General features: G+C 40.4%; 1 protein-coding gene across 4 annotated transcripts in view; it reads right to left on the bottom strand.

Moving 5' to 3' along the window:
* Positions 1-4,166: 4,166 nt before the first annotated feature.
* The window catches only part of DCAF5 (DDB1 and CUL4 associated factor 5), a 77,791-nt gene continuing 55,382 nt past the window's right edge, over positions 4,167-26,575 (bottom strand). For all 4 annotated transcript variants that reach the window (XM_075502930.1, XM_075502929.1, XM_075502931.1 and 1 more), the window contains 3 exons: positions 24,503-24,569; positions 13,286-13,413; positions 4,167-6,659 (listed from right to left, as the gene is read on the bottom strand). In XM_075502930.1, the coding sequence (XP_075359045.1) occupies positions 4,854-6,659; positions 13,286-13,413; positions 24,503-24,569 (2,001 nt within the window). In that variant the 3' untranslated portion in view covers positions 4,167-4,853. The remainder of the gene's footprint in view (positions 6,660-13,285; positions 13,414-24,502; positions 24,570-26,575) is intronic.

Here is a 26,575-nt window from a genome sequence, read left to right as displayed (position 1 = left end):
TTATGTGTCTACAGGAAAATAAATTAAAAAAAAAAATCGTACACACGGTGCCCGATTTGGAAAGGACAATTCTCCCATGTTGCATGGGATGCATACAAGGCTGCGTCAGCATCTCCCTCTTGCTCTCTGGACCAAAGGTCACATGAGGTGGAGAAGGGAGAAAGAATCCTCTAGCATTTTCTCAGCAAACTATAAACCGACAGAGCTGGGCTCCAGGCCCTGCTCCAGTATTTGTGGAACTGTTTCCGTTTCCTTTCCCCTTTGCATTTCAGACAAAAGAAGAACAAAGCCCACTCCTGAGTAATGCAATAGGCTGACGCTTAGGACACTCAAGCGAAAGGCAGGAGACCCAGGTTCTAGTCCTCGACTTGAATCAGGCAGAGTACAAACATCAAATTCAGATTGCTTGTTTCCTACTTGACATTTCACTGCTTTTGACCTGCACAACCACTAAAGGAAACTTTGGCAAACCTAGCACCTGCCATAACCAGTGAGGTTTTTCTGTTGGGTTTTTGGTGGTTTTTTTTTTCCCCCCTGAAGAACTGCCATTGTCTCAGTAGGTGTTTGAAACAAGAGTTCTTGTTCATACCAGTATAGCATTAGCTGGGCTAATTAGTGCACCCCGACACAGCTGTAGGAGTGCACTGATGTGTTTTATAAATTATGTATGTGGTAGAATTAGCTTACTAAAGAATTCCTGAAGAACTATGTGCATATGCATATAGTAATTCAGTTGTTGCAGCTATTTGCATTACTCTCTGGTACTCTGCGGACCCTGCAGCACAGCACTGAGCTTCCCAGGTCTGGCAAAGAGATTCGGAGAATCCGAGTGGATGAAAATAAGAGAAAGCATCAGGTGTAAAGGGTACCTCTCTCCGTAGTACTGCCTGTAAAAAGAGATGAAAACTCACTAACATAGAGCATTTTAACTCAATGAAGTAATAACAAAAATCCTGTCTTGCTCTTGTCCGTAAACAGCAAAATAGATTATAACTGCAAATGAAAGCATCCCAAGACCTTAGTAGCATCAAGCCACGTCAGCTTCTAACGGCCAGTAAGCAAGACACCTCTATCTGTTCGCTAGGACGTGACAATGCAGGAAAGTACAAGACCTCAGAAGTAGACCTAACTGCATTTATCTTCTTTAAATATTTGAGGAAGAGTGATTTTCTAGCTACCAAGTGACATGGCTTACAAACAGAGATTAGGACCAGGTTTCGATCACTTATTCTACTATGAAACTTTGGGGGAAAAAAATCCACTGCAATTTTTGGAGAAGAAAAGGTTCTGAAATAAGTTGTCCTTCCCAATTATTACTCCAACTGAGACGGGCTGGATTTCAGAACGTACTGCAATCAACTGGTATGCCCACGGTTAAAACCCTGTGCTCTTCCCTTCTCAAGGCAGCTGTATCTTTCTGCATGTGCTTTGTCTGCGAGAGCGAGCTGCTCCTCAACAGCAAAGCGTGATCTCCACTGAGCCACTCACCTTGGAGAAGGCTCGCCAGCTTTGGCAAGAGGATCACTTGAGAGCTGGAAAAACCCCAGTAGAACTTCGGCTGATAGATCCCATCCTCCTGCATCCTTGGAAGCGGTTGATACCCCAGCCCAGAAAAGCCTCATGCTTGCCTGCTTCAGAGGAAGAGTCAGCTTTGACTCTCTGACAAACAGGTTGGTTTGACATTAATGCTTTAAACGCAGAAAGCTGAAATAAGCAAACACATAGCTTGTGAGCTTGTAGGAATTTAAAAAAGAATTTCCTTAAAGATCAATCTTTCTCTGTCCAAAGTGTTATGAAGAGATGTAAGGGAGTTTTTCTTTCCCACTGATAAGGTTTTCTGGAGATGAACCTGGCCTAGCAAATTTCCTGCCATACCAAGTTGCATGATAAGTAAATAGTGGCTAACTAACAAGGCAGTTCAATATTTACGCAACCTTTTCGTTTCTAAGTACATGGCACAGATTATTAGAAAAGGTGAAATCTCTTCAGATAAACTTGTAAGATTTTCTACTGAACAGCTTTCTCTCCCGCCCCAGAAACAGGGAGTGACAACCCCAAGCATACAGCAACACTCAGACCTAGCAGCCCAGGAAACTGCCGGCACATCGCATGGTTAGCAACCCAGCGTACGGGGGAGAGAGCAGATGCAGGGGATCGATGACAAAGCAAAGCAACCTACAAAGAGCAGCTCTTTTCATTGTTGGCTGCCTGCAGCAGACACGCTGCTGCTTGGTTGCTTTTTTTGGTCTTTTCCAGATGATGCAGCTGCCTAGTGCTGATAACATTTATTTATGTGAGAAGGTGAACCCACTGATTCAGAAGCTACAGTTCTTGTGTGCACTGAAATTTCCTGTGAACAAAAGGTTAAGATAGCAGCCTACCTTCCTCCTCCTGCTTGACAGAAACTAGAAATAACAAGCATGCCGACAGCATGGGAGGCTGTCTTTGGGGAAACCACAGCAAACCTTTACGCCCAGAGCCTGTAGAGGAGCCTTAACACCAAACCTGGGAGCTTTTATTCTGCTTTTGAAAACAAACAAAAAGAACCAGAAAGTGAGACACAAGGCATTTGAGAAAACACTGAGAAAAGACGACCATGTCAAAGGAGAGTGGAGATGCTCATTCACCAGCAATCTGGGCATTCTTCAGAGGAGGGCAGAAGTGACAACTGAGAAACTTTTCCAATGTAAAGAACTTTTGAAAAATAAAAATAATAAGTAAGTTTTGGCTCAGCAACCTCAAGACTTTGGCTAAAAACCAGCATTTACAATAAGGTGTTTATACAACCAAGGAGAACACTCCTATAGTGATCTTGATTGCAGTGATCTAAAATATAATCAGTACAGAACAATGTTTTCAATAAGGTAACAATGTATCAGCTTGTTCTTATTGCCACTTTCACTCATACTTGAAAACATCCCTTTCAACCGTCTTACATGCTTCTTAAATACTCATATGCTTAAATAATCTTAAATACATCATATGCTTATTCCAAGTTCTCACTTAGCAAAGCTGACCAAGTGTCGGCAAACAGACTATGGCACACAGTAGTTGCAAGAAAATTTTTCAGCTCGTGTTCTTCACTCTCCCTCCCATACCCTTCCCTCCCAGCATCCCCTTCTGAAACATTCCTTTACTTTCATCATGTTTAACAGGGCATCTTCCTTCTTTCCCCAGGTACCAGGGAGCTGTGCATATGAAATAAGTATTCTGAGACCAGTGCTCTACAGCAGTGTACTGCTAGAGTCATATTGAAAGCAAAAACCTTCTATTCCTTAAAATAATCTAGCCCTTCCTCAGTACTGGGCTTGAAAGCCTGTGACAAATACTGGGGTCAAAAGAAGGCTCTTTTTCTGTTGTCAGCACTGCAAGGCACAAACACATAGTTCTCATCTCCTTTATAGGTGGTTTCTTTTCCCTTCACACACTGACTCCTCTTACCTTGTTGCTAGGGGAGCAAGTGCAATTCTGCAAATTCCAGCATGCCAGAACTGAGAGGACTCACTAGATACTCCATTAAAAACAGAGCCCAGGCAAGAAAGGACTCCGTCCACCTGAACAGTACGCCAGTTCACGGCAGCCAGAGCTACGCTCTTGCTCAAGTTCCGATTGCCAGACTTGGAGTCCCAGCATCCTCACACATCCATCCCAGCATCCTCTGAAGCTCTCCCGTACACACACAACTCTGTTGAATCCCTCTACCCATCTGCAGTTTTAAATAGCAGCACAGTGGTGGAAAACCAACCCTGATTGCCAATGCCAACCGATTTTGAGCTTTGGGCTAAGAAAACTGCTAAAAAAGCAGTTTTCAGACTTTATCAAGTGTTGCTGTTAACATGCATCCGTTACATTATCCATCCTTCCGCTATTTTCTCTTTTGCCTACTTTTGCCTCTTTTGCCTCTTTTCTCTTCTGCCTCCCAAAAGAAAGCACATGGAGGAAGGGGAGCGCACAGTCAAGATACATCCCAACACTCAGAGCCATATTCTTAGTAAACAATAATAATGAATCTCTATGTGTTAAGCTCACAGAAAGGCATGTTTCAATGCCTGATTTTTAATAGCCCTTGGTTAGAGGGAGGCCTACAGCATAATACCTTCCTCTTGCCAAACAATCACATTTTAGTATAGTGATGACACTGTGTTATTCAGTTCTTTTCTTAAAAAAAAAAAAAACCCACAAAATTCAATGTCACCATGGGAACAGTCTAAAGTTGATTTTGGAAAGAGGCTCATTTCCTATAGCTTTTCTGTTGGCATAAAAATAATGTCACTGAACTGCATCAGAAGCAAGTGCTTTATGAAGTATCATTTCTAAAGATACCATTCAGTTCTGAAAATATCCTCCCTAATGGTAGCATTTCTTTAGTTTCTGAAGCAGAATAAAGGGCCCAGAAAGGTTTCTTCCCTGTTTTTCTCAACAAGAAACACATCCCAAGCTACCACCAGTGTGATCTAATTCAATCATTCTTCAGCCTGTAATGTGTAATAAGCGTCAGTATGGAAAAATTCCTTCTTAGAAGAAGAATTAAAACTTAAAGCAGTCATCCTGGTTGTCTGGCTGAACAAACGACACATGTTCACACAAGAATAATGCAGTCAACCGTCTTAATAAGGATTTACTTTAAACAGAACCTTGTATAGGTACACTAGACTCAGTCTCATTAAGGAGTAAGTTGGATTTTTATACAGCATGAACCATTGGCAATCTAAAACAGACCCACTGAAGAATGGAATGGAGAATCAAACGCAATGTTTCAGACCCAAGCTCTATGTGCCTTTAATACTTTCTTTTTCCTTTTCTCTTTTGTTTTTTTTTTTGAGAGTGCACGCTACGACAGACATTTGCATTTATCATGTTTTTAACTTCTTTTCTAAGGATGAACTCTCTGAATCTGCATCTTCCAACTCCGCCCTGTGTCTTTTCAGTCCTCCAAGAGATTGAGTACTCTCACTGCCCGTAGGATGCAAGTCAGGAGTATCCTCTCTTGTGCTCACATTGTAGCTGTTGGAGTCCATTTCAGACAGGCAGCAGTCTTTGTGCAAGGTCACACCCATCTGTACAAGATTGCCATTATCAGCATTTGAGTGCACCTGTAGTCCTTGCGTCACAGTCTCCTGCTCTCCAAAACTCTGTCCATTGTTGAAGCATGAAGGGCGAAGATGCAAGTGGCCGTTATTGTGGTTAACGCAGGAGGTGTCGAGGCTCCTCTCCTCACTGTCATCAGTCTGGTTTCTGGAGCAGTGACCCGACATGCTACAGATAGCAATAGTGGAGAATGGAGGGACCAGCGAGTGATGGCTTGATGCTGGTTGACAGTTCTGACTATTTTTCTGTTCTACAAGTCCTGCAGTCTGAATGCATGGTTCTTCAGTACAACTATTTAGCCCTTTGCAATTAGCTTTTCCATTGAGCTTTTTAGTCTCAAAAGAATGCTCTATACCTCCACTGCTAGTGTCTTCAGATGTGTTTTCTTGACCCTCCACCCGCAGCTGATTGTCACATTCATGAGCTTGACCATTACTAGAATTTTCTATCAAGCCACATTCTTTTAAATTTTCTTTGTTGTGGCTTTCGGTAGAAAGAGCTGGGGAACCTTGAGGAACTACTGAACTCAGGTTCCTAGCATCTTCCTTATTTAGCAAGTGTGCTGTACTGTGCCTTCCACTAGTTCCCGGTTTCCCTTCGTCATTCTCCCCATCTCCTCTGGAGGACTCACCATCTTTACTAGCTGAATATGATATGTAAGAATAATGAAGCCATTTATAAGCTTTGTAAATCTTTCTCTCCACTGATTCACTGTCTGAACAAGGAGAGGTCCTTTCTTTGAGAACTTCTTTGTTGGCTGAACTCCTTTCTGGCGAAGAAGCTGGAGAAGAAGATAGATCATCTACTTTGATCTGCGGGTAATCATAGATATCCTCACCTATGTAGGGGGTCACATTTTCCATGTTAGTACTAGTCCTTTCCTCCTTTTGCGCCTTCTGTCGGCGTCTCAGTGCATTGCGTTGCCTCATAGATGTGCGTCGTTCATTCAGTTCCTCTTCGTCTTCTGTACTGCTGCTGCTGGAACTGCTGGATTCGTTCTCCTCAGGACTCGGGGACCGTGGCCGTGGGAAAAGGTCTGTATCTAGTTCTGCCTCACAGGTATTGTCATCAGAATCAGACTCATTAGAAAGGGCCAGGAGACGCTTATCCTGATACTTTCTCAGTGCAGAGAGCCTCTGCTGACGGGAAGCCACATCTTCTCTGGCTGAGGGGGATTCAGTTGATCTTAAGGCCCTTAAGTTATAGGCAGTTTCGTCAGACTCTTCAGCCACATGTGGTGGGGAGTGATGCAAAGAGGCAGAGGACTCTGACTCGCTGTAAGCGGAGCGTTCACTTACTCCTGCATGGAGCTGCAGGATTGTGCTCTCACTGAGGTCGCTGTCTGAATCAGAACTCCAGCCCTCGATCTCCCGGCGCACCAGGGAGTCAAAAAAGGCCATCATCCGTGGATCTTCCTGGACTGACTGATTGGCATAATCATGGGACAGACCACTACCACTGTTCAACACAAGACTGATGTACTCTTCATGAGTGTAGAGGCAACGCGAATCATCCTCAATTCTACCATCCAGATCCCCTGTGCAGTCAGGCTGTTTGTAAGGACTCCAGATCTGTAACAGAAAATAAAAAAAATATGTATGTCTTTGAATTCATAAACTATTACAAGCATTTGAAATAGAACAGTAGTGCAAATACCCAGAACAATGGCAAGTTGCAGATGGTTTTTATTAATTTTTATCCCTCAGACCCATACTTACAAGTATTCCAGAGATATTTTTTTTTCCCTCCCCCTTTACAAATGTGTTTTTCCTGCATCTGCTTCACCCATCCAAAACTTAAGAGCTCTCACACTGCAGATTATCCATCATTTCAATATTTCATGTGTAATAATTTATCCCAAATTGCAGGGCTCTATTTTTATGTAATAGGGGATGCTTACTCACTAACGGTAAGAATAGTTTGTTGCCTACAATACAGTCTTAGCACTAATGAAGGCACTTGTTTCCCAGGAAACTAGAGTTGCTTGTGCCAGTGATGTAGAGTGACATTTCATCCAGCTGCACAGTCAGTCACACCTGATCAACAGGCAGGGAGCTGAATTGTATGGAGGTGAAAAGCAGGCCTGCACTACTCCCTTTAGGGAACAGTCGTGAAGGAAAGAAAGCATCCAACATCCTCTCAAGACACAGCAGCAGTTTTAAATAGTGGGAAAAGGTGAAGGAGAAGAGTTTTACTGAAAGCTACTTTTGAAGTGGTAACATTGCAAAGTGTAATGATTTAATCGGTAGCAACAGCCTTGACTGTGCTGTCTATCTAGCCTTCCCTCAGTTTTTCTGGTGTGGATGGGAAAAGGGGGGAAAAAAAAAAAGGCACCAAAGAAAATCTACCAATATCCCTAAGAAACTGGTAATCCATAGCAAACATAATAGTTGGATCTCCTCACCTTTCTCAGTTTTACTCACAGATTCGGGGGCAATATGATTAAGGCACTCATTGGACAACCACTATCACTTTATTCTAGATAGATGGTTAATGGGATGCACAACACTTACTGTAAGCAGAGCTAGTATGTAGCCTATCCACAATACTGCCTTAACATTCTGCTTATAAAATATCTGATTTCAGTCACGCTTTGGTTTTACCATGCTAAACAAGCTCAGGGAAAAAATTTCTATGCCAGCTGTCTATACCAGGTTGGCCTTTTGGGATAGACTTTGGCAAAAACATCTAACTCTTTTTCCCAACAGAAATTAGACAAGTTTTGTTCCAAGTAGACAAAACCGCTAACAAAAAAGAGTGTTTTGCTTGTGTAAATGGGATAATCAGCACTCATCTCACAGATGCGTAGTTAACACATGCAACATAATCTGATACTACCATGACAAGCACTATAAAAAAAGCCTACGAGAATGCCAGTAATTCTGTATTCACAGAGATTTTCAACAGTGTACAGTAAGACCTTACACCTTTAATATTGGAAGTAAAACAAAATAAATTACTACTGGAAGTAAAACAAAATAAATTGATTACTATTACTTGTTCAGCACAGCCAAATTTAAAATGTACAAGTAACCTTTATTCTGGAATTCTCCCAAAATTGAATGCCTTTACTTTGCATCCTCTGTAATTTATGGTTAACAGAGCTTCCACATATGATCTGGCTATGTAGATAAGAGAAACACTATCTCAAAATTAAAGTGGGCTGCAGATATACCTTTTTCTGTATGGCAATCATCAAGCTGCCTCAGAGCAAAGGCAAAGGAATTTTACATTGCATTACATTAGCCTATTCCTAGGAACATGTCTCAATATCAAGGGGTATTTGCTATTTGTACTTAATTGCTATTTTTATTATTTGCAGTACTTAAGCAAATTCTCTTCCAGTACAGTTCATTAATCCAATACTTGAAATCAGAATGAAGACAGTCTCCATTGCTTGGTTCAAGCACTGCACTTACTAGACACATCGCTCAAGGGACAAGCATGAGGTTTGGATAAAGATAACAAAACCCAACCTAAGCCCACTATGTACAGACTTCCATCAACCATTCATAACCTTTTTGAATTATTCAAGAGAACAGAAAGAATCTCTCTTCATCTAATTATTTCCCATGCTCCACTTCCTAAAGACAAGGTAGGAAAGAGTCTTCTCTCAGTGGACGCATGAGAGAGATTGTTGATTTGGGGATAGACCAAGTTTTTTAACAGAAAAATAGAACTCTGCTTGCTCAAAGGACTATTCTGAGCTACTGCCTTCTTGATGATTTAACTAGTACATGTTCAGTACCTTCTCACAATTTATCAGATCTTTTCCCCTCTGTCCCACTACTGAGCATTTCAGCAAGAAATCAGATCTTTTTGTATTTAAGAAGCATATACCTTTTTGTAAATACTTCATACTGTATGCCTGGACAAGCAGGCTGGCATGCCCCTTCCTCAAATAGTTTTAGCAGTGTTAGATTGATCACTAGGTTTTATAAAACTTTTTTAAAAGCAAGAGATTTAGAAAACCTAGATTCCGTATGAACCAATATAAATGGAAGAGAGGTAGTCTGCTCTGAAGTTCCTCTGGGAAAGGTTTGTTTTATAATGAAAAGTCATCTTAAAAGGTACATAAAGTGTGCACAGAGAGATTCCACATCCTTGTTAGTGCTACTAGATCCTTCTGCTCACTCTGCAAGCATCAGAGAAAATACAGCAGTGTTAAATATCGAAAAGATAGCTACAAAGTGTCCATAGTGGGCCTTTTCCTTTCTGAGACAGATTTGTTCAGAGAGGAGGAGTAAATAATAAAGAGAAGTCAAGGGAATTCAGAATGAATACCTGTTTGAACAGGATGTCTCTGGAGATTGATATCCCTACTTTTTAGACATTTTGCCATGAGGGAGTGCAAGGGCCTGCCAGAAAGAAATCGTATTAAGAATCTATCCTTGGCAGAACCAGGAAGTCTTTAAACTGGCAGCAACTGGTCCAGTGCTCTCTGTGGCATCTGAAATGGGCTTCTTTGTAAATGGAATGCCTTTGCCTTTTTCTTATCCTCTGAATGATGCCATGTTGAGGAAGACTGTGAGCAATTTGGAGAAAATAAGTCAGCAAATCATCCCACTGAAGCAACAATCTATCAAGAAGTTCTTTCTCTGTCAGAGGATTAAGGAGCTGAATATTACTCACTTGATGCCCTGAGTACGAATATAAAAATAGGAACAATAACAGAAAAGGGGAGTACAAAACTGGTTCTCTACTTCAGCAGATATGCTTCAGAGAGCATCTTTGAATTGCTTGTATTCCATTGTGGCAAACCCCCAAATTTTAAAACAAAAAAGTAGTTATGCCCATAGCATGAGATTAATTAAACCCAGCTATATTAGATTGTCTGATTAGGCAGAGGCAGCTAGCCACAATGACATTAATCTGTCACCATAGCAACATGGACAAATAGACTTTGCTATCTTTGATATACTGATGATTTTTAAACAAATGGGCCCTGCAACAGCTGTGCTCAGAACCACAGTTACAGAGTATTCCAGAACCACAGTTACAGAGTATTCCATTTCCAATACAAAACAGTATTACTTTCTGAAAATCCTTATGCACTTTATCTATTTTATCTTTTCTGGAACTGTCTTCTAATTGCATAATTCTCCGTGGCCCTCCTATAAGCCCCACACATCAGAGGGAATGTCTCATTTACTTCTCCTGCTATGTAATTCATTTTCCTGCCAGCATATCCCAATGTCTCACACACTTAACTGAGGAGAAAGTGGTATTTTTCTATTTTATATTGCTTTAGCCCTTGTGGTGAATGCTTGCTGCAAATGATAATTTTAGTTCACAGCTGTGTTTTTCCATACAATTTTACTGAGGTTCAGGTTTCTGAAATGGAGGGCAACGAGCAATTCATCTAGGTTGACGTGTCCAGCACACACTGTCTGGAGTCAAGGCTTCTAGCATCCTTTATTAATGAGCTTGTTGAGTCTTATTTTAGGTTTCTGAAACCTCCTTACTTGAATATTCACACACACCCCCCCACCTTATCCATTGTATTCTCAGTCCTAGCAGAAGTCAAACCCTAAACCACCGAGTTACTGAATTATATTCTTGCAGGTGCTTTACAACAAAATAAAACTAAAGCAAAAAAACCATAACCACAAAGGTCAAAATCATTCTTATGAATACTATTCATTTCAGCAGGGCTAGGCCTGAGATGAATTTATATCTCATTTGCAATCAGCATTAAAATAGCAAGTGTGTTGGCAGAAGCACGTGGAATTATTGAATGGCTTGTCTGTATCACGCCTTGATGCTGGTGCTATCAGTTCCTCACTTCTAGAAGTACTAAATTTAGGCCAGCTAGTCTAAAAATTAAGGGCTCAGACAAACAACTACTTGCATCCACATTTTTAATTCATCACAGAGTTTCGACAATTGAGGGAATGGAATACCAGTCAACCACAGTGAAGTTATCTTCTGTGATTTAATTCCAGAAAGATTTTTAGAAGACACTTGAAGGACAGTAAAAGGAAGGACACTTCTTAAGGAACTGATTAAAACAAACAAAAACCAACAACACAAGAAAACATAAAAAAACATAACTACAATTTTTATTTATGGCTCTTCCTCTTGTCATCTCAACTTCTCCAAGCAAGCACATCAAGCATTTATATGGGGGAAAGATAGCCGTGCAAGGGAAGGACTTGTGTTCCCAGCTATTTTTAATGCAGTAAATAAGCCTTCAGAACTGCTGGTGTTGTTTTTCCTGTTTTGCCCTTCTGCTAGGGGCAGTTACTAGCCTCCAGCCTATCTGCAGAAGTAGCTGGAATGAAGAAACAACCACTCTTGTTTGGTCACCTGCAAACCACTGTTCACTAAGACAGTACCTTTAAAGAGTGAAGTCATGCAGATCAGACAAGATATGAGCCTTAAAACAACCTGATCCCCAAACGAGGCACATTACAAACTGAGACAAAATGACATACAACAAAAGGGTAAGAAATTCTGGCTTGCTAATAAACTTAATACATTAAAAACACCTTTCCCTTAATTTGTTTCCAGCTTGCAATGCTTGGGGAATTCAGTTCCTTCAAAGCAGCTACACGAGTTCCATTGCACATACTGCGACACAACAGGCATTCTCTTCTAAGGAAGCATTCAAGCAGAGGTGTCTTTGAAAGAGTTACACAACCTGTGACTGGGGCCTTAATCGAACTAACCTTTTAATCACTAGGCAAAACCCCCCCCCGCCAAAATCCTAGCAGAAGTACACAAAAGCAACACAGGGGATGTTTATACCAGTGCTAATCCAACAGTCTAAGCACACTCATGCAGGAAGGATTCATAGGGTGAAGGGTCAGCGGATCTAAAATCCAAAAGGGAGAATTCAGGCTGCATGAATCAAGTTCTGAAAGCAAAAAACTGCCTCTGGCAAAACTGTTGTTAAACAGTGGCAGTTTGACTGCTTGGAAATTGAAAAATCAGTGAGCTGCTAAGACTGTTCAATGCCTTTTTGTTCAAAGCCTTTATTTGATAGATTTGTGATCAAACCTGTCAGAGGGACACAGATGAAAAAAAAGTAGAAAAGTAAACTGAAGTACCAGTGTAAGGTAGAAGAGAAGGAAAGCTGAACTACAATCAGAACCCAAATGCTGATAGTAGCTGTAATGCAAATAATGCAGCTGGGCATCGGGCCACGGTTCCAAGGATTTGGGCCAGTTCTGGTCCATAAGTTGCAGACCACTAAAATATTCCTTTGCAGGACAAGGTCATTCAGTCAACTTGTAGCTGACTAAAGCATTTACTAATACTCAAACGACCTCATTTATAGCCCCATGCAGGTAAGACTTTTATGAAGTCATTCAACAAATAGTTAGAAGCACCATCAGTTCTCATTATCCTACTTAAAAATTAAATCGTTCTGGTTTCTTTCATCTTGCTGATAGACCTAAATTATAGCAAAATTTGTATGGCAGCAGAATGCAAAGTGCATTAGTGTAGCATAATCCTCTGCCTCCCCACCTCTGCTATTAGAAATTACAAAAAAGTTTCTGCCTTGCTCCCACAATATTGGCTGTCTTTCCTTAAGGAAAGAAAGTTTCAGAACCTAATAAAGTTTGTTACCTCTTTACATTCCACATAAAAAGGCACAAACTTTCTAAAAATACTGTACATTGTTAGAGGATTCGTTATGGAAGGTATTAAGAGTCCTGTTTCCTCTGGAAGCCACAGAAAGGTATGTTGAATTGATTCAATGCAGAAGCGTGTACAAAAATTGTAAGAAGGGCTCCTGAGGCAGTATTTGGGCCAAATTCAGCTAGGTCAGGCTAGGCTAAGGCTCAACTATACTCTTTGGAGAGATTTTTATTAAATTTCAGCCCAAAGTATCAGAAGTCTTAGGAGATCACATTACAGCTGTGACCAAACTCTCCTGAGAAAGACTGTTTGCATGATACTTCAGTTATGTACAGAATGATAGTGGAAAAAAATTTCCTTTTTCAAGGTGCAAATCCAGGAAATTCCGATCTTATCCCTTACCTCTAAAACCTTTAAAACTGAAACAGAGTTTAAAGTTGAAAAGCCCAATTAAAAATTTGCATCAGTTTAGCCAGCAAAGGAGACATACCACTTTGCAAAAGAATAAGGTGAGAAGACAGGATGGGTGTGGAAAAGAACGATGCAGAGCAAAACAAAGCATTTCTTCCTGAAATATTGAAAGAACACATTTTCTGATAATTAATCTTACCTTTATAATCTTTTCAACGCCAGAAGAACAGATCATGTAAGTGTGAGGATTAAACCGGACTTGGTTTACAATTGACCGATGACCTTTCAGTACCATAAAAGCACCATTGACGACCCTGCCAATGCCACCTAGGGGAAAAACAAGCACACACTGAAATGAATAATGAAAGCTTCATATTGCTTTCATTCATAATCATTTAAAGTCATATTATATTTGACAATGCGATTCAGCTTTATTTTGCAATATTTTAAGGCCTGCGTTGGCTGCAGAATTCCAATTTTATGTGCAATGCCCCTATGAAAAGCTACAAGTTTGATGAAAAGCATCCTTCCTGCAAATTAGGACTTGGAAGCTAGCTTTAGTTCAACTATCTAAATAAACAATGAAGGTTTTTGACCTAATATGACAAGTATGTGAATAAGAACAACATACATACTTAATGAAATCACCAGTGAAACCATAGTGCCTTAGGCATGACACTACTCACAGTTTGTGAATTCGAAGCAGAGACAAATAAAGAGGTTGACTTTTTTAATAGCTACACTCTTTTTTAAATTTATTTTTTAAATCAGCAGTTCATTACTGTCACAGTTGACTCTAGTCTGATGGGTAGGAATCTAAAGGAGGCAATCTTCAAGGCTACTAACGTGAGTTACTACATTACAGCTGGACTTAGAATATCCTTCCCTAGACCGGGATCTGTACAACTTGTATTTCTGTGAATCAAGCTTAGAGAGGAACCTGAAATAACACATCTGACCAGTGGGTTATATCATTCTTTGTCACAAGGCAGGAATTAGCTGAAGTGGAATGCTTTTGTGCTAATGGTAAAACTCAAAAACAGAAGCCAGACAACTTTTCTGCTTGGTCATTGACTCTTACTAGGTCTATACACCAAAGCAAGAAACTGCCACACAGCAATTTTTTATATTCATAGATTCACACAATTAAAACCATAAATTTGTTAGAAAACACACCTGTGTATCTGAATAAACAAGTGTCAATCAACATGCTATGATTAACATCTTCAGTGAAAGAAACCAAAACTTTCAAGAGTGGAAGAAAAAACTGAAAACCACTTCAGAAGAAAACAATCTTGCTATTTACAACTTCAAAGGTCATAAGCACACCTTATAGAAAGTTAAAATAATTTCTTTAGCTTCTTTGCTACTTATAGTCATCTTAACACTAAACAAGTAAACTTTTATGTTCTTCTTGCTGAAAATGTTTGCTATCCTCCTTTGTCCTCAACAGGAGCTCTTTCAGCTGAAATAGCTGCTGGTTTGAGCCCTAAGCCCAATGTTGAACAACTTGTCTTCTAAAACAGAGTCAGAGTTCTGCAATACACATTTCCTAAAGAAAAACTTGCATTAACATTGAAGAGTGGCAAGATAAAAGGATCAAATCCCCTCCAAAAACCAAAAAAGAAAAAAAAAAGGTATTCCTGTATCACCTTCCATTTGTTAGGTTACATAAATGATAAAGAACTGCAGCTAGTGAGCTGGTGTTCAGCCCCTCTCCTGTTAGAAAAAGTACTCTATCCCTTCCGCTCATTATAACTACACTCTGAAGACCAGACTGATGTGTACATGGTGTACAAACCATGATAAGGATTCAGAAATGAGGAGTCATCCAACCCTAAAAATCCACAGACAGCTCTTTTTACTGCTTCTGGAAAGCGTTCTGTTTGCACAAATCAATTTTTGCAGACCAAACTGCAGTCTCATGGCACTTTGGGACAGAAAGATAACATGCCTGAAGAAGGGAAGAGATGGCGAGTAACTCCAAGGACCAAAAGGCATGGCCATTTTAAAGACTCTGTATATAAAATGAAGACTAATTTAAAATTAGGAAAACTTGAAAGGGAGACTATCACTCCAGTTAATTTTCACATATATTCATTGAAACTGCACTGAGACTGAGCTACCTGGAACAGTTCCTTTATTTGGGTACACTTGTATTTTCTGTAAAGGTTCAGAGAGAAGTTCTGCCTTCAGCCATTGCAGCAAGATTTCACCAGTATAAGCAAAGTTGACTGAGAAGTAACTGATTGGAGAGCAAGTTCATTAAACACCAAATTGGGCTCTCTTGATTTTCTTTTCCATTTTATGAGATTCCTCACATCCTTTCATTCTGCTCACCCTGCTAGACATTCATGACCACATTTATGGCTGATGGCAAGTTGCCCTACTCCCACAGCATTCCTTCCAGCCAAATCACAGTTGTCAATCCAATTGCATCTATGAAGCTAACGGTAGATGGTTACATCAAGTCCAGCTCTCAACGCATTTATCTTGACCTAGCAGACAAATGTTCCAGGAAAGAGGGCCTTGGGAATGAAGAGACAATTTGCTTAGGAAATGTTTCCAAGTCTGTAAGTAATGCCTATTGCAAGTTTTAACTATCCATGGACTCTAAGCTGCCTGAATTCAGTACAAAACAAGAAATATGCCCCACAAAACACTTACAAAGAGTCAGAAGTTAGAGAGACAATGAGCAAAGAAAGAATTATAATGGAAATTAAATACAAATTTAGGGCACCAATATCTTGGACTGCATTTCCAAGTCAGTCAGGGACTCTCAGCAGTGTGAATTAACCCATGATTATTTTCCTAGTAAAACAGTGGTAACAGTTATGTAGTGCCAGAACTGTCTTCTGGCATTAAACTTAAAATGTTTATCAATGCTCTAAGAGCACTGGATGACAAAGTGCACAGCATGCCACATCTAGAACACAGCTCTACCTAGGCTGTAGTCAAATTCAATTCAGACAGTGTCTGAAGCCCAGAAAGACAATCTAATCCCAAGCTGCATAAAAACCAGCATGGTGAGCAGGTTGAGGGAGGTGATTCTGGCCCTCTACTTCACTCTCCAGAGACCCCACCTGGAGTACTGCATCCAGCTCTGGGGTCCCCAGCACAAGACAGACATGGACCTGTTAGAGCAGGTCCCAAGGAAGGCCACAAAAATGATCCGAGGGACGGAACACCTCTCCTGTGAGGAAAGGCTGAGAGAGTTGGGGTTGTTCAGCCTGGAGAAGAGAAGGCTCCAGGGAGCCCTTATTGCAGCCTTTCAATAAAGGTGGCTTATAAGAAAGACACAGAGAGACTTTACCAAGGCCTGTAGTGACAGGAGAAGGGGCAACAGTTTTAAGCTGAAAGAACGTAGATTTAGACTGGATACAAGGAAGACATTTTTTACAATGAGGGTGGTGACACACTGGAACAGGTTGCCCAGAGAAGTTGTGGATGCCCCATCTTTGGAGTGTTCAAGGCCAGGTTAGAAGGGGCTTTGAGTAACCTGGTCTAGTGGAAGATGTCCCTGCCCTTGGCAGGGGGGTTGGATGAGATGATCTTTAAGGTCCCTTCCAACCCAAACCATTCTATGATTCTATGGCTCTATGAAGGAACACCAAAGCTTTCTGCTTTAATATTCAAGTTCCTTAAATTCCTTTTAAGCTGTTAATAGTAAAATCAGAGGAAGCACAGGACTAGAACATATTTCACTCCTCTTAGAGTGAAGGTGAACTTGCCTACAAAGCCCCTTAAGACAACTAACTGCCCAGTTACAGGAAAAGTCCCCTAGGAGCAGACTACCGCAATCACAAAGCTTAGCAGTCAACTTGTTCCAGTAGTATGAGAGGTTTTAATCATTTAAACCAAGAAGTATTGACTCCAGCAATACTCTGATAACCTTTGTGTCAAATATAACAGACTGCCCCAGAACGTCATTTTTGGACAACCCCTTGCCTGATGCAATTTTAGTCTATCACTTCCTATGCACTTAAGTGACATCTCTAATTAAGTGCTTAACGCAGAGCCACCTTCTACATCCTTATCCTGACAGCGGTCCAGCGGTCCCTTCACTTTATAGTAGCCCAGCAAAGTTGGTATCATATTACATGAGTATCTGCGTGGCAGACCTTTGCTTGTGTCCAGACTTGTCTGGAATCCCCCTGGTCTCTCAGCAGAGGCTTAGCTGCAGACATACAGCTTCTAGACGTCTCACAGTGTGAGTTAAGTTTGCTCATGTCTGCTGGCAAAAAAAAAAAAAAGTGCATCTGTACATTAAGTGGAGGTTGGCCATAAACTGCTCAAATTCCTGAGGCCATCTTCCTTTTTTGCACATAATAAGTTCTATTTCTTTTTGCTGTCTTCACTTGAACTGGTATTTTTATTTGTATTGTTTCACCAGAACTGACCTCTGCTATCCCAACAAAACTCAGATTTTGCTTTTGAGGTTTGGGGATTTTTTTAGGGGATGGGGGTGTTGTTTTTTGCTTCTGAAGTTAGTGGCATGCACAGGTCCTGCAACTGGTTTAGCATGGCTACTTTTATATTCTTAGATAGTTACCATGTATATAAGCAGCGTTTATATGAAGCCATTAGCTTACATATATGTTATTAATAATATAAAAAAAGAAGTCTTAAAGTCTTCGGAGGCTCATTATGCTGATTTTAGAAGGTTTCTAACTTTCTAACCTCTAATGACTCGAAGGAGGAGATGGAGATATACTAGCTGGTTTTGCAATACTTTCCAAAAATTGCTATGCTTAAAGACAGTTCTGAGTAGTGGTTTAGTGTTCTAGCTGTGCTGGTCGATGTTTTTTTGGTCTGCTTTTATTTGATACACAAAGTGAAATGTCAAGAAAATCCCTCTTCCTCTACACCCTGCAAATAAGTGCTCCAAAGAGGAGCAACACAAAGTCTTAAAAAATTCTTTAAATAATATCCTACTATGATATCTGACCAGCTGGAAGAAATAACTTATAAAAGGCTAAATCTGAAGTGTACACTTTAAAACAGATTTCCTCTACACACATTTGACAAGAATACCATGGCAACACAAGGCATATCTACAGGCTCCAATACAGACAGAAGGAAGGAATAATACAATGCTTTGAAGTAGAAGATGTCTACTAAGTTGCCAAAGTGATTACTTCTTGGTTTGCTTTATTATTTTATGTTTTAAATATTATGCTAATGAAATCCTTGTTAATTATGCTGTTTTGTAAATATTTATGCAAATGAGTTGACACTGAGAACATGCCGGATGGTACATACCAACACATTTTAAAAAACACTAGTAAATCATGGTGAAGTAGACTGAGATATTTGGACAGCAATCTGACTTCCCATGCAGAAGTTCCACAACATGCAGCAGCATTTAGGAAAAGTGCCCTAGTGCAGAAATCCTGTGAGAATGTAGAACAGTCTCTAAACTAATGGAAGCTGCGTTGTTCCAAACATTTAAAAAACTGTCAAAGTGCTGGAGAACTTGCTGGGATAAGGAACAATCCTCCACTGGCTCTGTAACAGAGGAATTAAATGACCTCATTAAGAAGAAGTCCTTTCTATCTAGGAGACTGAAAAAGAAATCCCACTGGTTGTTCATATAAGGTAGAAAGACGTTCCACAGACTAAAGCATAACTTCATACAAGCCTTGTGAATTACTCAAAGTGCTGAAAACTCCTGAGAAGAACCAGATATTTGCATCTGCTGCCAGTGTGCCATAGCATACCATTCCACTGTAGTACTTGGCACTACAGTAGAAAACTCGTTTAAAATTAATTTAGTTTTCATTAATAACAATCCAGGACACATTTAGACCGTAGGCCACTGCCCTGCATTTGAATCCTATGAGGTCATGATACGCTAAGGGAAGAGAGATACCATAGTTTGGAAAGCAAATGCACAGCACAATGCAAGCAAATATGCAGAGCATATAGGGCCTCTGCCTTCAGTGCAGCAGACTCCTTAAAAAGTCTCTCTCTGGTCACTCACACACCTGTATTTGTTTCGTGTAACGCACACCAGCAGATGGCTTTGCTCCTCAGAGACCTGTCTGTAAAGAAGCTAGATTTAAACACAAGCCCTCTTGCCCTGAGAGCCCAGGGCCCTGCAGCATCCCTTCTAGTGAGATCAGGAATCTGATTCCAGCTCTGGCAGCAGAGCAACTTCAAGGTTTCTCAGCAGCACAGGCAAAACTGACTTTGGTCACATCAAAGATGGGGTGAGAACAGCAAGGACTGGCCAAGATCCTTTCTCGTCCTGGCATGGTAAGAGGAGACAGTTTGGAAGAGACACCAGGGGACTCCGGCTTAGTATTTCTGCTACTACAAGAGAAAGCGAAAGGTAGTGTCTCCCCATAAGAAAGCAGCTCCAACTCCACCTGCAGACTGCTTCCTTTGTCACCTTCAAACCCACCCTCCACCTCCCAGGCCAGGTGAAAGGATCAGTGTGGCCTTGCAGAGCTTTAGCATAAGCACAGGGAGCAGTGGGCTGGCATCAGCACCTGCCTCAGGCAACCTGCTCTTCCAGGCAATCACCCACTTTGCCTAGCCTACGCCTAGAACCAGCCCTGTGGTGGTCTTGTACCTCTGCAGAGGTTCCAGAAGCCAAAGAAAAAATTAATATTTAAACATCTAAAGAATATGCAGAAAGCTGTAGTGGTAGTGGCTATTTTTGGATGTATATTTTCTCCCTTCTTTTGTTGCTGCTAAATATCTGCCATATCTATCTACGCCTTATCTATACCAACCCTCCCACCGTTGTTATCACCAGTAGAACTAAACAACAATATGATAGCTAAGACAAAATTACTATAGAAATAAACTTTGGCACACCCTTTCCACTCTGTCCCCACTCCTGGTCTGAGAGAGATTGCTCTTTCGGTGTGTTTAACTGCATAGGTCGCAATGGTTTTTACAATGTTATTGGAAACATGCAAATTACCACAAACAGCTATGCTTTCTGAACATAAAGGGAATAAAATAAGTGAAATTATCACACAACTGATACCTGGGTTGTTTGTTTTTTTTTTTTTTTTTTTAAATGGAGGTGAGAAAACTGCTTGCCTATGCATTTATTTTGTACTGGTAGCTACAAACACATTCAATACAATAAAGAGAAAGGAGCTTTGGTACAATCAGATGGCTAGTTGCTGGGAGAGGCTTCTCCAGCCTCTCCCAGTGCTCAGTGTTATCTTCAGCTTTCTAGTGCTAAATTAGATATTAAATGTGCTCAGGCTGGGGAGAGAAACACTCATGGATGCTGAATCTTCCTCCACTTGGCTACAGCACTACAAAGCACCCAACACTGCCTTGTTTTCTTATAGGTATCATCTAGCCGGGACACTTCCACAAGTTTCTGGTATTACAATCCACATGACACGGAAACCAGTCTAAATTCCACTGAATACAAGAACCTCTTCTACACTGCCCCACCACTTACTGGCTGTGATAATCAAATAACTGTACCATAGCACACTATGGTCAACACTGACCTGAAGGAAGAGACAAAGTGCAGTCCTACAAGTAAAACAGTTTAGATCCCAAGACCATGCCTCAGAAAAATCAATTTTTTAAAAAATACAAACCTTCCAGAGCATGCTCCCTATTGGGCCAGATGGCTTCCCCCCACCCCAACCCAACTGGTATATATATATGCATGTGTGCACATATATAAAATTCTCAAAAATAGCTAAAGACATTAAGAAACACTTAATCATCTATTATTCATCTTCATGTATCAGCCTGGAACTTTGAGAACTTAAACCACAAGCTGTCTCCAATGAGACAACCCTGTTCAAATGTTGTGAAAAGATCTGTTGCTGAATTCTTCAAGCCTAAAGAGGTGTATGCATTTACAATGACCAACGAGGAGAAAAAAAGGGAAGAAAAGTTGCATCAGTTCTGCTGAAGATTGGTGCAATTAGTTTAGTAACTGGACCACAATGACAGGCCCTTTCTTGCTAGCAGTTACAGTCAAAGACAGACTTAAAAAGCCATTTTGAAATGCAGTTTGCTGTTCTGATTTAGTGAAGTTTTTCATAAGTCTAGTGGCAGCCTGCTCACGTAAACTGAAGGATCTCCAACTGTCTTCTCAATCGCAAATAAATATCGTATCCCTCACATAGCATCTTTGAGCAATATTTCAAAAGCAAGAGACAAGCTCTGAGTTGCAAAGATGATTCAGAGTAGTGGGTGAGGAATGTAAATTCCATTTTGCAAAACATTTGGTCTCTCAAGCCCTCTATTACCCCACAAGACATGTCAAGTTCTGTCTTGAACAGGCATTCTTTACCAGCTAAGAGACCACGTTTATAGGAGTTAGGTTTAAATACTACCTGAAGTGCTCATATGTTAACAGTCTTGCTGGGCAGGTCATGTAGGGCCGATGTCTCTTCTCACTTCTAGCTTGCCTTGGAGTCAAGTAAAAGCTGTGGAAACTCAGGACTGCTTTTCTTCTGCCAGACTAATGTATTAATTTTGCTAGAAACTCTGCCGCTGAAGAAAACTGGCACATATACTTCAAAGAGGAAATTGGCTAACAAATTCGCCAAACAATCAGCAATTACTTCTGAAGCACAGTGGAAAGCTGGGTAGTACTTGGATGGAGAAGAAAGTGGAAAAATGAGCAAAGTATTCCATCTTCAAGAAAGGACAAAAGGGGGTAAAAAAGCAACCAACCTTCTGGCATAGGAAATCCTGGCCTATTCAGAATAATCTAAGATTGTGGATGGAGACAGCCAATAAAACTCTTCAACAGAATAGCTTCCTAAGTAATTTAGGAAATACCTTTCTTCACAGACCTCCCGCCCCGAAGTAAATCCTGTCTAATAACTGGACCGAACAAAACCGCTGGCAGAGTTTTCAGCTGAGGGGGAATGACTCAATGCAACCTACTGGGAGGACACCTCTAAATTATGATTATTTGCAAAAAACCAGCAGAATTTGTTCCATTTTCCTGGCAAAATACCAACACAGGTAACCGCATTCCTCCAACTTGAAATGTGTTTGCAATTGTCTGACTGGTGTGTTCCTTCCTACTTTTCTTCATCTTTTGTGTAGTAATGTTGCTAACCATTAGATAACTAGTACTTGCTGCACCTGTACTTAAGCAAAATAAGGATGCATCTCTGTAAAGAGATTTACACTTGCAAAAAAGTTGCTATTTACAAATAGCTGATATAATTTAAGGGAGTTGTATCATAAATATTTGTAGCAACACAATGTCTGAATTCAACCGGAAGGTAGAAATCAGTTAGAGAGATATTTTTATTTAAAATACCAACCAACACTACAGGACATTACATCATCCTGTCTAGTCTGTACAATATTTTAAATGAAAGACCACATTCCACCCCCTCAGATCACAGACCCAAAGACACTCCTATTTTAATCCAGAACATGAGAATAAGGAGCTTTCCATTGAAGCAGAAGCTTTCCAAGGTCTCCACATCCCTACAGCAAGACTCTTTCTCCAAGAAGGAAGCACAGCAACCTCTCTAGCTGAACAATTATTCTGAACCACAGGATAAGATTTAAGAAAGGATGTTTCATCACATTCAAAACAGGCACAACCCTTCAAGAAGAGCTGAATGAAGAAAAGGAGAGCTTCGAAAAGCCTGTCACAGGTGATTTGGATGGCCAATGAGTTAGCTGCCACAGAAGCCGTACATGTTCCTACTACAGGATCTTCTGATCCCATTAAGCAACCACTGAGGGCAATTGACATTAAGTAATTAATTTTGTAACTGAAATGTTGCAAGTTTACTGACACCCTTCCTCAAGTTACAAGAACCAGAAATAAGAAAGCTGACCAAAGCACATATGACATTGTTTTGTGGTAATTCTAGCTACCACTCTTTGTGCAAAGGTCCCAGATAAAAAGTTTGTCATCTGCAGCTGCCTGGGAAAAAAGTTTTCAAGAGCATCAGCCAAATAAACACAAAACCCCAAATCCAGAATTTACAAATGGAATCAGGACAAGCATAGTGACATGCATAAAATTTAATTCTACAGTCCACACAAAAACTTACAGATAAGTAACTAATCTAAATGTATGTAACCTTTGTTTTAACTAAGAGGAAATTCCGTAAGTAGTAGTAAAACAGTGTCAAATGTAAAAGGAAATTATACAAATTAAAAGGAAAAGAGGGAGAAGTCTCTATAATCCCTACACAAAGATAGAAGGCCAAGGTACTGGTATATTTAGCAAGATCATCTTCAGGACTTCTGGACTGCAACATCAAATGTTGGTTAAATAAGCAATCCAAAATTAGAATTAGGCATTTTCCCAAAAACCCTGCCATTAACCAAACCTTGTAGAGGGTAGTCACCCTCTCAACTGTGGATTACACAGCTGTGATCAACAGCCTTTGAAAAGGAAACAAAATATTTTCATTTTACCTCTAACGCAGCTTGTAATTTGCTCTCTCACTATTGCTAAAGCACCTGAGACCGCAGGATAGCATTCAGTTGTACTTAATACCAGTAAAATGTAAAGCTTCAACTGTCAGAGCCATTAAAAATAGAAACAGTAGTACATTTCCTGAAGTCTTGAGTCTTTCAATCAAGATTCAACACCCTTCTAAAAGAGCACAGCGGTTTGTTTCAACAGAAGAGATACGCTGACGCTGTATGGCTTAGAGTGTCATATTGCCAAACCCTACACAATACTAGATGATATCAAATGAGGCACTGACCAACTGTGACATCTACAACACTACTGTTACATCCCCCACACACTGCTGCTTTTCTTTACTCTAACACCCCTCTCCTATACTTACACACAGAGTTGAGCTAGTGCTATTTGCTTAGCATGTCTGCCCCCGCATGGGAAAGGGTCAGAAATGAGTCAAAAGTGGTCACTTCCACCAGCTGACAGTGCTGTTCCACCCAGAAAGTAAAAGAGCATAACTGCTCTGCATTAGAAATCAGTGGGAGGGTTTGGTGTAAGAGGAAAGAAAGAGGGGAAGAGAGGCCAATGCACTGGAGCTGTAAGGAGTAGCCTGTGAACCCAGCACCATTTTATGCTGCAAGCTTCATTATGAGATGAAATTTCTTAGTAACAGATCCCAAGTTCTTCAGTGAACTCAGATCAGCTTAGAAGCAGCAGAGTTGGTAGACAAGAGGGAGGAAAGACACACCCTGCTCCAGCCACAGCTCTTTCTCTTCATCAGCTCATCTGGAATATTTAAATGATCATTATATGATAAGAGAAATAAAATCAGTACAATAAAAGATTCAGATGGCATTGGCCATTGTTATCCAGAGACTGGATTAGGAATTTGTAAACTCACCCCATCCAGCTTTCATCAGAATTACTCTAGATTCAGAGGCTGAGTGAGAACAGCAATTTTCCAAGAAACCAAACTAGTATTTGTCAGACACCTGCCCCCCCTTCCCCAAATTCCAAAACATCAAAACTTACCTGCTTCTGGATCTGGAGGAATCCTCCACATATACAAATTGAAGTCATCAGAGCCCGAAAGGATGTACTGTTAGGAATAAAAATAAAAGCAGTTTACCACAAAGTATCACCTGAATCATATTATTTTATTGTTGATCTAGTTTCTCCAAACCAAAAAGGGGGGGGGGGGGGGGGGGGGAAGATAATTTGTATCATTCTTTGCACCTGGCTGATCAACTTACCCTTAAATGGGGGTGAGGTACCAGGACAAAAATGTTGCATGCATATAAACAGGCCAAAATTCAAAAGCATGCTTCATGTATCTAATGCCTACTGCCTGAAGTGTATGTTTTCTTTGCTAAATAAGGCTATGGATTTTGGCTGGCTTTAATACAAGCACGTCTAGATCAAACTCTCATATCTTGCAGCCTGCAATTCTGGTCTTTTTTTAATGTCAAAGTCTTTCATCCTTTTTTCTCATCTCCTGAACTACCAAGGAAAACTCCATCAAACACATACCTAAGAAGAGAGCTAGCATGTGCATTACGCACAAGCACATCTGGCTCATCAGTCTACTAAGACCATCAAAAATCAGTCACTGAGGATAATCTTGAACACTGAACAAAACCAAAGTTAAACATTGACCGTCAGCAAGTCTCAAGCGGTTTAAAAAAAAACAAAACAAAACAAACAAACCACATTTATCATACTGTTCATTTTTTTCCTGGTTATAGTTACTCTGAAGAAATGGAAGGCTGCCCTTTTTCAACAGTGCATGAACGATAAGCAATCTCTTTATGGTACAGAAGTTTAGGCAATATGCAATTTGAAGTAGCTTAATATACTACAAACATGCACTGGAATGACAGGTGACATTTGACATGGTAAAAAGCTTATGCGTCTCAGTTACAAGAGGCCACAAACTGTGCCTCGTCTCCAAACATCTCTTCTCCAATAAACTGTACTCCCTGTCATTTATTTATCTCCCAAATTAGAGGTGAGATGACACGTAGTGGAACCAAGGGCAGATTCCAATTCCAGTTATATTGGTGCAGACAGTGTAAGTCTCTAGCCCTCAACTGACTTAAGGCTCCTGCTTAATCAATACAGTCAAGAAGCTGGGGTTTTAATTTTATTATTATTATTATTAGGGTAGAGGGAAGGGAGAAAAAGAAAGAAATGGAGCAAGTTTGTCCCTTTTCTAACCTTTGATAGGAGACAAATTTGTCTCCTGTTTGGCTCAAATATAACTGGTTTCTGTCTTTCATTCTCCAGGGATACATAAATTCATCAGGCAAAGTAACATCAAGCAGTGAGAAGACAAGTCCTGGGATAACACAGGACTGAGAAGCAAATAAACAAAAAATATACACTAACATAGAGAAAACTCCTATAAATTTGCATATGTTCTGTTTGCAATGCTAATTACATTCATGCACTGTTTGGATGTCTCCAGCCACAAAAACACAATAACCAACCACTAAAATCCCTTCTCTGGTTTCCTACTATCACAATCCAACCATTCTTTTTTCTCTTGTTTTTAAGGATGTAGGATGTGAGTAAGCACTTATGAATGCAATTCTGCTCATTTTCTGACAGATAAGAAGAACTGATCAAACAAAAGTTCCTTTAAAAACTTGTGCACACTAGTTCTGCATCACTCATAGACCCATTCTTTCCAAGCCAGAAAGTTAGTTCTGCAAGCCAACATGTTCAAACACTTAGGCAGCTTACCTCTGCCAAACTGACCTGACAGTACCAGGAATATGTGCTTCCCTTTCACTTTACTGCTCATAAATGTTAGCCCACAGCAGGCTGAGCCACTGTGCCAAAACTATACAGATTAGGGCTCATATAGGCAACCTCCCAGCAATCAGAAAACAAGCACCTCTAATACGTTTTGTTACACATGAAATGTTACATAGAAAAAAGTGTCTTGTTTAAAGTTATAAAGATGTTGCTAATTCTTAGCATTTATTACCAAATTGTGTGGTTGAAGCAGCAACTGGTTTGCCTAGGACATGCGGGGAAAAATTGAGACTTCTAAAACAGCTAGAAAGCTCAGTATCTTGAATTTATCACCATAATGCCCCC

This window comes from Mycteria americana, chromosome 5 (assembly GCF_035582795.1).
Source record: "Mycteria americana isolate JAX WOST 10 ecotype Jacksonville Zoo and Gardens chromosome 5, USCA_MyAme_1.0, whole genome shotgun sequence".
Lineage (NCBI taxonomy): Eukaryota > Metazoa > Chordata > Aves > Ciconiiformes > Ciconiidae > Mycteria > Mycteria americana.
The sequence above is the reverse complement of the archived record's forward strand: the minus strand, read 5'-3'. Positions and strand labels throughout refer to the sequence as shown.